The following is a 13962-nucleotide window of genomic DNA, read 5'->3' as shown; positions in this document are numbered from 1 at the left end:
AATATAATGATTGATTAAATTTGCAATAACCTATTAATTGTAGGCTGTAGTAAAATTAACGTAATATAATGATAATTGTGCAGGAAACCGTACATACAATCTACAACCACCGTTGGCATTATAAATTGATTTTCTCTATTTCGATAACGTAAACTGGAAATAAAAGTGCTCCCGTGGGTACTATGAGAATTTCGTTACCCGCATTACATGGTTATACGGTATAGCATTTGGCTAAAACTGATTAAATTTCGAGCGTTGCTTACTGAAAACAAAATTGGACTAGACTGGATATTTCCATAATGGAAGCATGACATCATTGTTGACCGCCTCCTACAGAGACTAAATACAGGGCTGACGACGTTTTTCGGATGTATACTGAATTATGCATTGAATTATGAATAATAAATCAGAATGGTGTTTACTTCTATAGGCATTATCGCCTCTTTTTCAGGCAATGTCTGACAAGTATCGAACATCATAAAGGTATTGTAAATATCATTATATATAAATTGTATCTTTATGTTGAGATAATATTTGTTATCGTTTCTCTATTTTTTTAAATTATACGACCCTTCATACTTCTGTATTCGCGATGGATATAAATAATATGTAAATGTGTCAGTTCTCTCTCAATTCATATCGAGTACAGATTTTCCGCTAAGCTATCCTCCTCTTTCCATCCTTTGCGTTACATACATATAACTTAACACTTATATTTACACGTACATATATGCGCGCGCGTATACATGTATAAAGTTCGAGCGAGTTTCACATTCTTTCCAGAGCTCGGCGAGTTGTCGGACCGTTTTGAAATTCCGACACTCGGGACTCTCGCCACATGGTTCCTAATTTCCGATCGTTTCCACGCCCACACTTATACCGAATTCGGTAAATGCCCGGTCGGTATAGGCACAATCCTGTACATAAGTACATACTAGGGTTGGATGGAGAGCGTGATATGAGTAAGTTTGGTAAGCCTCGGATCAGACTAGGGCGAAGGCGCTCAACGCCGGAATATCATCCACCGACAGTAAACTGGGTCGGCCATAACCAGGCCAGGCAGCGTTGGTATAAATTGAAAGAAAATTTATTCTCTCAGGAAAAACGAAATTAACATAATAGCAAGAGCGGCTTGCCGTGATTTCTCCTACTCATTATCTCTTCTTGTTTAAAGCACAACGGACCGCGAAATGTGTTACGAAACAATATAAAAATTTAAATATGGTACACTGAAAGAAAAGATTGGTTGCTGCAACAATTTAGATAGTAAAATATGGCACAGTATTTTTATATGATTGCAGTAAATTTTTAGTTAGCCTATCGAAATCATACTGACATTGCGGATAGACTGACGCAACTAAAAATTTACTGCTACAACCAAAAACCAACTATAGCCATATAAAAATACTATGCCATATTTTATTATCTAAATTGTTGCAGCAACCAATCTTTTTTTTAGTGTACGATTATTAAAATGATAATTTTTTTAAATTGATATGCCTATACTATTAAATGCATAGTGTCAAATTATACTTAATTTAAGTTATTTTTAATCATACACTGAGAAAATAGTTTGGTTGAAAATGGACAAATCAGAAGATAAAACAATTAAACAATTTAAGTCAGAAAATATATTTGATTCAAATTTAGTTTATTATTTAAATGCATACGTTAATATGGACATTGATTTAACTTTGGAACTTTTTACAGAATTACAGAAATGGATTGATTCACACAGAAGTTAAAATAGTAAAATATTATTTTTCAAGGTATTGAATCACCGTTGCTCCTTTGATATGTAACGATGTAAGAATTTCCTAGTTAGTAACATATCGGCGATACTTTGCGGTAATAATATTTAGATCCTGTACTGCGGCCAAGCTTTCAATCATACGTTGAACATATCGTTGCGTTCCGATTGCACCGCCTGTTTATAACGCGATAACAACTTCGTCGATCGATGTGAACGTGATCAATAAAGCAACTCGCACTCAACGTTTCACCGCATAATCGAAGTCTAGACTCTCTGATTTATGAAGAGTACCCAGCAATTTCCTGCCCATTAGTCAAAATCGTTGGCCCGTCGCAAAATTTCGTTATATTCGGCAGCGATGGCGAGATACATCGGACCATACAATTCCGTATTCAGTACCGAATATCGGTCGGTATTACAAATCGAGAATAGATCCGACCGGCCATGAATCGAGCGATATCTATACGATCTATACGCAAAACGCGAGCCGGCATATTTCACGAACTGATTTCGGCCGAACCGAAAGAGGCAAAGTATCATGGATTCTTGGTGAATCAGAGAAATTGACCACCACTGTCGAGCAAGGTGTATACACATATTCGAGAGTCGTGCCCAAGAAGAGAGCACTCTTGGCAATCACGCGCCTACCTCGATAGACAGACAACCTATCTCCGACCTCTGTATTCCGTTCCGTTCTCCGCACTTCTGCCCATCCACCTACTAAAGCCATTCCACTTTCCATATTTCTAAAACTCTGAATCATTTATCCGTGCTCAGCCGTGCATGCTTAGCTGTTATAGATCGCAGCAGCTCTCCGCGCGCTCAGGTAGGACGCGGAGGGATGCAACACAACCACCGGGTTCGTGCGCGCATCGTGAACATTCGTCTTGATACGAGGGCATAGCTACCCAAGACTTTGAGGAACTGCCGTGTGGGAAGGTCGGCCCGTGCTTAGAATTACCATTAGAGGGGCGTCAGCCGAGCCATCCGGGCTGTTTCGGCACGAACAGGATACATCGGCACCGCCTGGTTAATTCCGGTTTGGAGATAACACTCGCAGACCATGTACCGGTGACCGCGATAAGTACTGAGAACCGAAACGCGGCACACCGATAAGGCACAGGCGCGGTGCTTGAATCCGTAAGCGCGTCTCGAAGAAGTGAAGATGCAAGTCGCGTGCTCGAGTTATGTGCTCAGTAAAGTACATGGCAATGCGATAACTTGATACGCGACATGTAAAGATTTGACACGAATGCGAAACATGCAAGTCTCTTATATCACGGTATCTACATATGTAAATAGAAACATTTGTATCTCTCCTTACTACACTGTAAAAAATATGAGTACGGATTTAACACCATTATGGTGTTAATATAAACACTAACTTTTAAATCCACATGACATTGATGTTAATATTAACACCAATAAAATGAGAATTATATAGACACCTCATAGTGTTAAATCCGCATTTTCTACACTGAAAAAAAATGATTGGCTGCTACAGCAAATTAGATGGTAAAATGTGGCATAGCAATTTTAATTGGTTACAGCAGCCAAAAATTGGCTGCTATAGCCAATTAAAAATTTTATGCCATATTTTACCATCTAATTTGCTGTAGCAGCCAATCATTTTTTTTAGTGGTAGAATGTATAAATCCTACCATAAATGATAGATATTTTTTCGAAAATATTAGCTAATTGTAAGAGAAAAAGAAAAAGATAAAGAAACGACTTTCCAAAACTAAACTATCAACCAGTTAGTAAAGTTAAATAAATTTAATTAGTAATGTGAGAAAATCTTCCCCCCTCCCCCTCCCCATATTTATCATGAATTCCTTAGATGACAGAGATTTTTTTCTGCCGTCTTTGTACCTCAACATACATAATTTTTACAGAAAGAAAATTGATGTTTCTCGCCGAAAAAATTCATATAAGATTCATGTAACTCGAAATGTAAGTTGACGTCACGCTTACGGCGAAGATGGAATGCGATTTTGGGCGGAACGATTTTGGGGGAGAGGACCATGGCGAGGAAGAGCGAGTTCGTTTTCCTCGCGAAACAAATTGAAATGCCTGACATACGTGTGTACAAGGCTCTACACTCGCGATTCGCTGTGCACAATGTGCAGAAGAGGAGCATCCTATTGTGACCCAGAAGTCACCGCCACGCAAGAGACGTCGCTTCTCTCAACCGGCATCCGTCAGAACGCATTACGACCACCCCTCGCTTTACTTGGCGGCCTCTGCAACCGCCTGCCTCCGTAACCACCCCCATCCGTCCCGGCCTCCGCAAGACAGCCATTGTGTTCCCTATTAATTACATTGCGCTGCCATCCCTCCGCCCCAGCTTCCCTGTACCGGGGACCTGTAGCGGGTTAGGCCACGGTCTAAATACTATGGACCGCCGTGAGGTACAGTCTCATCAGGAGCAGAGCGTCACGACCTGCGGGCGGATAATCGCTTTGAGAAATTACCCCGCACGCCCGACTGACGCATCGCTGTTTTCGTCGTTAATCAAAACGCCCGATTCACATGCATTGTAAATCTTCCGGTATGTACTTCGCACACGTCGTGTTTATGCACGTATAACCCAAACTATGTGTTTGTGCACCGTGTTTGTAGCCTAAATACACCGCGTGTGTCGAACGAACCGAGTTGCAAACCTGGTAATACTGCTTTTAAAAAATGATGCGGAATGCAACGAAGAATTTGCAATTCTATCCGTTTACGCGCTTCTGTCCGGAATAGTAGAAATAGAACGAGAATAACGTGCGTTAGCCGCTTTCATCAGGTAATAATGACGAAAATGGCACGTCGTTGCAAACGATTAAACGAAGAGGCCAGTGCGGAGAGGCCGGAGATAGGGTGATGCACACCATTCTCTACTGCGGGGAGAGGATTTTGATGCTGATTCTCGTGTGTTTATTCAGTTCTCTAATTTATTCAATGTGTGCATTCACTGCGCGCGTTGCTGCCCTGCACGCTTTCGCGAATGCAGTTAGGATTTAATAGTGCACCGTTTCACTGACAAACTCGTTCGCGAGGCTGCGTTTGCCACGAATGGCAAACTGGATTAACGCCAGAAGACGCAAGTTGGATACGCAGATGGATACGCGTAGAGGAAGAGGTAGAAATAGGATAAAATGCGACGAATAATCCTCGCTCGAGTACATTCTCGAGTACATTCGACATTCTTAGAAACTTACAGCGGTATAAAATTATACTTCCGTATTAGCAAGTTACTCAGACGACGCGAGCGTAAGCTTCTATAAAACTATTCATAATATCACGTCGAGTAACTTCTGTGTAACATAGACTAGATATAGTTCAGAAGTAAGTGAAAGATGTGCAAGTATGTAATTTAATGAGAAAAAAATAGTAGAGAAAAGAAAACTATTGGAAGCAATAACTGTGAGTAACACGGCCACATGTTGCGTTCTATCTCTTTTACGCTTCATTCTTAATATCACAGCAAACCGGCACGATGCCACCAGCGATCTAACTGCATGCGCATGCATGCTCGTATGTTCCCGAATTCGATACTTTGTATTATGCACGCGGTGGCAAAAGCGAAACATTGTTACAACGTCTGCTTTGAATTCAGATAACGTATCTCATGCCTTCGATCTATTTCTCTCTTTCTCTTTCTCTTCTTCGCCATCCTTGTCCTCGGCCTCATCTTCGCTTCCTCTCGCGTATCTGTCCTTTTGCAGCTTTCTCTCCTTCCCTCTCCCTCTCCCTTTTTCCTCATTTCTCACCCTGCCGCCAGCGTCGCCGTATAATGAACCGAGGCAGCGTGTCAGATACGAAAGCGTTGCCGGCGATGACGACACCCGAATCGTCTTAGTATCGAAATTCGATATCACACGCTCCCGTCTCACGTTTCACGCGTCTCGTATACGCGCAATTCCTTCTCGTCAATTTCATGCGAGCTTCCATCACTCGCACTCGTAATTGCAGTGAAGTGCCATGTGCAAAAATACACATGACATGCCCGTATCAAAATCAACTTCTTCAAGCTTGAAATAACTCAGATGCGCGCCGTTTATATTTAACGAGTACATTAAAATCCATACCAACTACAAGATTAATAAATTTACAGCTAATATCTTCTTATCAAAACTTTCGTTTCGCACCACTTTTCTTTCGTAACTTCTACATTTTCAACGTTAAGTATCTTGATCAGAAAGTTAGAATTAAACTCCCACAAAGTAAAATCCATTTGTATTTAAATAATGCACAAGATCTTATCACATATTTGCCCATCTGAGATTGAATTGCTCAAAACTTTCTAATTTGTAATAAAACATTATTGAAATAAGATTCTCATTAATTTAGTCTAATACCTTAGCTAATATCAGTCACAAGAAAAGAACTAAATGTGTATGTATTGTCGAGGATATTACTATATAAAATAGGTTCTATTGTATCTATTGTATCTAAAAATTTAGCTAGATAGACAGATTTGAAAATAATTTTTCTGGATCATCAAAATATATACACTCTTAAATTCATAATGTCAAATTATCCAATTTAAGTTATTTTTAATGATTTCTATAAGTCGCCACTGCTCCTATCTAATATGTCGTTTTGACTACAATTCAAAAACTTAACTTAAGAAAATATATTAAATATATTAAATATATTAAATATATTAAATATATATTTAATTCAAATTTAGCTTATTTTGATACAAGAAGTTAAAAATAATAACATGTTATATAATACAAGGAATTGTGTTACCATTGCTTCTTTAATATCTAACAGTGTACAAGATTAGAATGTTAAAACATTCTAAAATATTAAAACTTTTACAGTATTGTCATTAATGTTTAAGCATTCTACATAATTATTTTGATAGTCCAATAAAATTATTTTCAGATTTGTATCATAACTAAATTTTTTAATATTTCAGCAAAATCATTCTTTTTGCATAAAGCAGCATTAAGAAAAATATTTGATTGAAAATGGACAAACTAGAAGAATTTTTTAATCGAAGTTCTGAGATTAAATCAATCAGAATTTCGGTTATCTCAATTAGAATTTTAGTAAATTTAATCAGAAAATTTTTTTAATTTGTTTTAAATTTATTAAAATTTTAGTTAAGATAATCAATTAATATAATCAGAATCTTCTGACCCATTTTCAACCAAACATTTTTCTCAGTGAAAAAATATCCAATGAATCTCAGCAATTGATACGCTTGATGCAATATCGGCGAGTAAACGGGGCGCTATCGGCTTAAGTACGTGGATACGGCATTTGCATTAATTTGAGTTACCGTTTATTTATAATGGGTTAATGTTAATTTACGAAGTAGCCGGTATCGCGCGCTCGGGCCTGCTCTTCGGCCGTCGGCCGACACCCCCTACCCCGTCCATGACTAAAAGCATTGTTTCGAACCGTGGTTTTGCGCTCAATTTACATTTCCCTGCTAATACATTACGGTTTATAGCCTCGCACCAGTCGCTTTCGCGGTGAACTGCATAAAATACGAGGACTCGCTGTGTGTCCCGCAGCGTCAGGGTGGTGCCGTAACCACGATGTTTTGCTTGTGAAAGAAAAAACGCAGATCTTTCTGTCGGTAGGATAAAATTACAATGAAAAAACGAGGCAGTATTAACCTCGACGTTATATTTTGAATAACAAGTTTATGCTAATTTTATCGAGCTTACATTAAATGTTTAATATTAAGGATTTTAGCTTCATAAGCTGTTTTACGTTATATTTATTGCATCGAGGAATTACGAAATTATCTATATTGAACAAGATTTCCCTATATTTGTATTATAAGGAATTACGAAATTATTTGTATACAACAAGATTTTCCTTACACATTCGTATTATTATATATAAAATAATATCGCAAAACAAGGTTAAATGTATACTTTTACAAAATTAATAGCTTATTTATAATTTAATTTATTTACGTTAATGAATACAATTTCGCTCTCTTAAGTTATTTCTCTCTCTCTCTTTCTCTCTCTCTCTCTCTCTCTCTCTCTCTCTCTCTCTCCCATTATTTTCTTTTATTATTACAATACTTTTATTATTTTCTTGTACAGACCCTGGACTAATATACGGAACGTCAGCGGGCTCTGCTTTCTTATCTTTGTATATATCTTTGTATCTTAATATCTAGGTATCTTTGTATCTTTGTATTTATCTTACCTTATTTTTATCTTACTGAAAAAAAAGATTGGTTGCTGCAACAATTTAGACAGTAAAATATAGCACAGCATTTCTAATCGGCTGCAGCCTATCCGCAATATCAGTATATGATTCGATAGGCTAACGCAATTAAAAATTTGCTGCTACAACCAAAAACTGATTGCTGCAGCCGATTAGAAATGCTATGCCATATTTTACTATTTAAATTGTTGCAGCAACTAATCTTTCCTTTCAGTATACTTTTGTAAATATCTTCAGCTCTATTTTTTAAATTTATATTTATATTCTATTATAATACTTTTATTATTTTCTTTTACATCTACTTTTTACATCTACTTTTCGATTTTTTAACCTAAATACTGTCACGCATTGTTTTCCCATATATTGTATTTAGCGGTTATATCCTTAGAAAGCTTGCTCTATGATATTAATAAAGCTCTTATCTGTCTTTCCATCTTTCTATTAAATGCTATATTTTGATTTGACTCACCGATACGATGCGCAGCAACAGAGTGACACGCTACGTTGTTCTGTAAAATAAAAATACATTTATATTATAGCAATATGCTCAAAATAATACTTCAAAAAATTCTGTATGTACATTCAATATAATTATAAAATAAAAATTCAATTTTGTAAATGACGAATAAATTACAAAAACAGTATTCGCTCTCTAGGTTATTCTGTTGCCTGAAAAAGCAGTTTTCATCAACACGCTATACATTGCAAAAGCAAGTATCAAGGTCATGTATTTATTAAATTGTAACTGTCGCGAAATTTAATAATTTTATTGTAACACAAATTCACATTCAATATTCGCTCTTTTATATCTTGACTTAATTTCGCGAAGTAAACAATTACGTTATATCGACAGTGTTTATTTATTTCCGGAAAATATTTATGCAAATTTAATGTATTATTAATATAGTAGTTTATTTATTACCGTATACTAAATTTCTACGTCACGAGAGGAATAATATTACGCGACCTTAATAAAAGTTCAGAATGCTTTTAGAACAATTATTCTTAAATAAATCGAAAAAATGATATCTAATCGAGACGATTACGAATACGTGAACTTGCATGTTTATAAAGCACTCTCAATTGTCGATGTTAATCGTGTACAAATGTTTAAATCATTCACAATGTTATCTCGTACTCTCAATCTAAGATAAATAAACTAAAGATAGATCGCACCATGAAAGATTTAATACGCGACATGAGATAAATCTGAATCCATTGAAGAAACAATCATTGTTAATATCACAACGATATATAGAAATAATTTTATACGAGCGCATGTTGCTATTAGTTAATCAACATTAGAAGAAAATTATAATCTCATCCAGCGCTACAAAATATAACTACAATAAAAATAGAATATTTTATAACTTCTGATTATAAAGTAATATTTTGGAAATCTATTTCTAAATCTCTCTCAGATTTTCATAATCGTTTCGCTATTCGATTGAACTTATAAGTTAAAAGAGTTATTTTTTTAAATAATCTCTAAAGCACATACTTATATAATAATTTTCGCTGTATAAATATTCAAGCCATACAAGATCTAAAAAATATATATCTCAATTTATGATAAAAATTATTTTAATCTATGAGAACTTAAATTATTAAATAGTATAACATAAACGTGATGATAATTAATAGCAAAGGTTCAGCTGTAAGCTCTAATTATCTGCCATACTACTATAGAACACGTGTAGGTCTATGTCAATTAAAGATCGATACATTTGAAATTGCAGTGCGAGAGCATTATCCACTATGACTGGCGGAGAAAATAGCAGCTACTATGAGGGCGACAAACGAGACAACCACCGGTGCTCACGCGCGTATAATCGGTCGTTCTGGGTTAGCTATGTACTACTAATACCCTGTCAGAAGGCGAGGCGCTAAAATGGATTCCAGGAAATGAAACCGTTTCGTCTTGCAAATGCGGCATTCTCACGAAAGGCGTGCACCCCGGACATATCTCGCACCACCGTTGGCAGCCACGTGCACAAAGTTGCACCCGTTGTTACTGGCTGCTGCTGCTGCTGCTGCTGCTGCTGCTGCTGCTGCTGCTGCTGCTGCTGCTACTCGGCATACAGCAGTATTATTTTCACGAGGGGCCTACTAGACGAGGCATGCGCTACTACTCCCCGAGCATAGTTATGTATTAAAGATGAAACATGTATGAAACTTCAACTATGTAACGCCGTATATTTGTGTAAGCTTCAAGCCGCGAGACAACGCTTTAGAATAACAATAAGATCGCGCGATGCGCATCCTTGATAAATGTAGCTGTATTCTCGATCGCGATAATTCACAGTATACGAATAATACGAAGTGATTAGCACGATGGTACGATAGATTTATCAGCTTCATTTATTCCAAGACGACGCCGCCGTGAAGGGAGGAAGGAGGATTCAGATGCGATTGCGGTGACTTCAGGATCACCGTCTGACATTTCCATTAAGAATGTTACAGGCAGTTCCCGTTGATGAAATCGGTCTTAAAACCGGAACTGACCTCCGTCGCATTTATCTCCACTCGAAAAACGAGAGGACACTCATCTTATCGGCGGTGAGCAAGTTGTTCCATGGTGCCTGCTCCGGACTTCTTGAACTCATCGCACATCAATATTGTCTCGTTCGAGTGGGACACGACGACGACCTATCTGTTCGTTCGACAAGAAGTGAGCGGAAAAAGAGCCAGACTATTTTATCAAACGACAGCTCTTCCTCTCCCGTAATTTCTGCAATATAATTTCGTCATCTTAGAAGTCGTTTGAAAAATCTCTTTTGTACGTGGATGTATTTTTTTTAAATCTTGACAGAAAAAGAAGGGAACGAGGGATAAACGACAGAATACTGAATAATTCACGCTACAGTACATTGGAAATAAACGAAACAACTTGGAAGTCGTGATTTCGCGTGGCGATTGTACTAGGAAACGTGCCGATCCATCACTGTAGATGTAACGCCATCTTGGAGCCAATATTCTAGCGTATAAATCACATGGCAACTATTGCGAAGACAAAGACGGATATCAGCTCAACTGGCAGATGTGTCCTGGATTATTCGATATTCCCGAAGAAAAGATCGTGTTTCTTGAAATGCAACACGTTCCACTCGAATATGAATGTTGAAAAATCAAAGTCTGTCTCGCGTGTTAAGTTTTCAATTATCTATATGTATTTCACTTCGATCACACTTTGCTCAATATAAATACTTTGTACAATATAAATATTCTAATGACGTTCGTGAAAGTGAAAGAATAAATTTGTCATTTCTTATAACTTTCGATAAAATCTATTTAAGCTAAGAATTATACGTACTTTAAAACATTCAATATTTTCTTGTAAGAATTAATAATGAAATATTAAGAACGAATACTAATACATCACACATTTCAAATCCATGCAAAATGTCAAATGTAATATTTTAGCATCTATACTGTTAGATATAAAAGATACATTAGCAATCCAATCTTTTGAGTTAAATAAAATTATGTTATTTTCAACTTTCATGTGTATCAAAATGTAAATCAATCCATTTTTGCGTTAAATTGTTTGAGACCGTTGTTTTAATTGAATTAATAAAATATTGAATAGGAGCAATAGCGACCTATAGAAATGAAACTAATTCAAATTGTGAGTATACTTTGTCATTATGAATTTATAACAGTGTACTAATCATAGAATATAGAATAAAGTTATAGAACGATTGCAAATTCAATTGCAAACATTTCAAGAAATGCCTAAAATCCGTTGAATTACAATTGATTTTTTTCGTGTTCGCTATAACACATATAATCGGATACTCCAATCTTGTGGGAACGTGTCGCCAGTTAGTCGACATTGCGATACTGCGAACCAATCGATGGCGACGATTTCTGGAGCGGAAAAGTATCTTGAAGGAGCACTGTACGGATAGCTCGCTATTCCCGAGAGAGGAGAGAGAGAGAGAGAGAGAGAGAGAGAGAGAAAGAGAAAGAGAGGAAAAGAAAGGAAGAGAGAGGCTTCTCACCAATTTCAACCCCATTTTCTCAAGTCGCCGCTCGGCTTTTCGGCCAAGTTGCGCCCGTCAGCTAGCCCAACAGCCATTATCGGCCAGTGTCAATATCTTGTTACCGGCATATACTGCCGCGACGGCAGCCGTTTCCTGTTTACTCTCCTGTGACCAAGCCGTTTCTTAAGTTTAGTACCCCACGTCTTTTCGGTGCTCGACTATTCTCCATGGTATCAAAACAGACATAAATGAATTTACTATTTAATTCATATAATCATTATTCAATTATTCAATTATATAATTTATTCATATGTCACTGACAGTGTTCGTATTCAATGATTTTTTTATATTTTGTTATATGAGAATGAATGACAGCTTCGAAGCATGTGCCTAAAATTATTTCTAGATCATTTCCTTTGCGTGCGACAGGAATAATCTCGTCTTCTGTTCGGATTGAGAAGCGACGCGGAGACACCGTTGCGTGCAAGCGCGATGCGTATAGACCCGGTCGATGGCCGTAGAAATGCCCGTGGGATCTGTCACGCACAAAAATATTACGTATCATATATCTGGAAGGCTAGACGAGCTCCGGGGTTGTTTACGACTTGCGGGATCGTTTCCAGAAGACTTTCGCGATATACGCGACCTCCGGACGGGCTCAACGGGTGACTGAGAAGTACGAAAGAGCGATCTTCCTCGAAGTTCTTGTCCGCCACCGATTTATTTCCTACGCGAATCTCGGACGGTCGTTTTCACTTTATTACACGAGTATCGTACACCGTCTCCGATGCCCGATGGACCACACGTATAAATTTTTATGACAGTAATCACGAGCGGTGTCACAGACGCCCGTCCGATATCATACACGCCCACGTGGTTACATCGCGATAAAGCGCGGAATTCTTGATCTTGCACTTTTCAACCTGTCATATCGTTTTGATTATGAGTATATACCGATATAATTCTTAAATTGAGCAGAATTTCGCTATGAAAAAACTTCGTAGAAAGTTAGAATTTATTTTTACAGATATATTTAATGTAAAAAATCTAGCCAATCTAAATCTAATATTAACCAATTTAATATTGAAAGTCAAAGATCAACCAATTTAATATTGAAATTTAATTAATTACTATCTGCTAACAATAAATTAATTATAGCTAGTGTTAGATTTCTGTAAGATTATTTTTAGAATATAATTGATAGAATCTTAATTTTTCAAAAAGTTAAATTTTCTGATATGATTTTAAAAATTATTTTTAAAAATTATTTTTAACAACTAATTGTAAATATAAAAAAATTATCAATTCTCGATTCTCATAATACATTTTCCGATGCAGAAGTATTATCTAAAATTCCTACAGTAAAAAAAAATACCAACTTTTAATAAATATTTGTTTAAATAATAGTTAGTTTATTAAATGTAAATTAAAAATATTTATTAAAATTTAGTAAATTTTTTATGTATAAGAATGTCAGATCCGAAATAATCTAAATACGAAAAATACGTCTTTATATGTAACAAGACAAATTTTTAGACGACAGATATCCAATCTCACCGTGTAGCGAACTTTACGACTTTGACTCAATCGAAAATCGAAAGAAAGAGAGGCTATTGACGAACTCGCGTATTGACTTGTGCAATCAGGACCGCATGTAACACGTTATGGTCGAAACGCCAAAGCGTTTATCGAAGCGTCGTAACACGTCAGGAACGTCGACCCGCCTGTTCCGTGTCATAAACCATGAGCTCGTAATTAAGCCGGAAAGCAGAGCTAGCGACGTAGAAACCGCTGCTACTTAGTGAAGAGACCAAAAATCATTGTGGAGATATTTACAACTGAAATTTACGACTGTCGTTCAACACGAGATAACAAAAACGGATGATAATCGAATTGATAACGATCATGATTTACGTGATTGAATTTAATTCAATATCGATAAAATCTAGATATTTATTTATTATTTACATCTGATTGTGAAAAATAGATGCTTGGAGGGAAGCAGAGCGAGAGAGAGAGAGAGAGAGAGAG

General features: G+C 36.7%; 1 protein-coding gene across 5 annotated transcripts in view; it reads right to left on the bottom strand.

The window, feature by feature from the left end:
• The window catches only part of LOC108689105 (CUGBP Elav-like family member 4), a 672688-nt gene that overhangs the window by 615913 nt on the left and 42813 nt on the right, over positions 1–13962 (bottom strand). For all 5 annotated transcript variants that reach the window (XM_018195731.1, XM_018195734.1, XM_018195733.1 and 2 more), the window contains exon 3: positions 8415–8454. In XM_018195731.1, coding sequence (XP_018051220.1) covers positions 8415–8454 — 40 coding nt within the window. The remainder of the gene's footprint in view (positions 1–8414; positions 8455–13962) is intronic.

The sequence above is a fragment of the Atta colombica genome, unplaced genomic scaffold (genome assembly GCF_001594045.1).
Source record: "Atta colombica isolate Treedump-2 unplaced genomic scaffold, Acol1.0 scaffold257, whole genome shotgun sequence".
In the NCBI taxonomy this organism is placed as follows: domain Eukaryota; kingdom Metazoa; phylum Arthropoda; class Insecta; order Hymenoptera; family Formicidae; genus Atta; species Atta colombica.
Note: the sequence above shows the minus strand (reverse complement) of the source record. Positions and strands in the feature narration are given on the sequence as shown.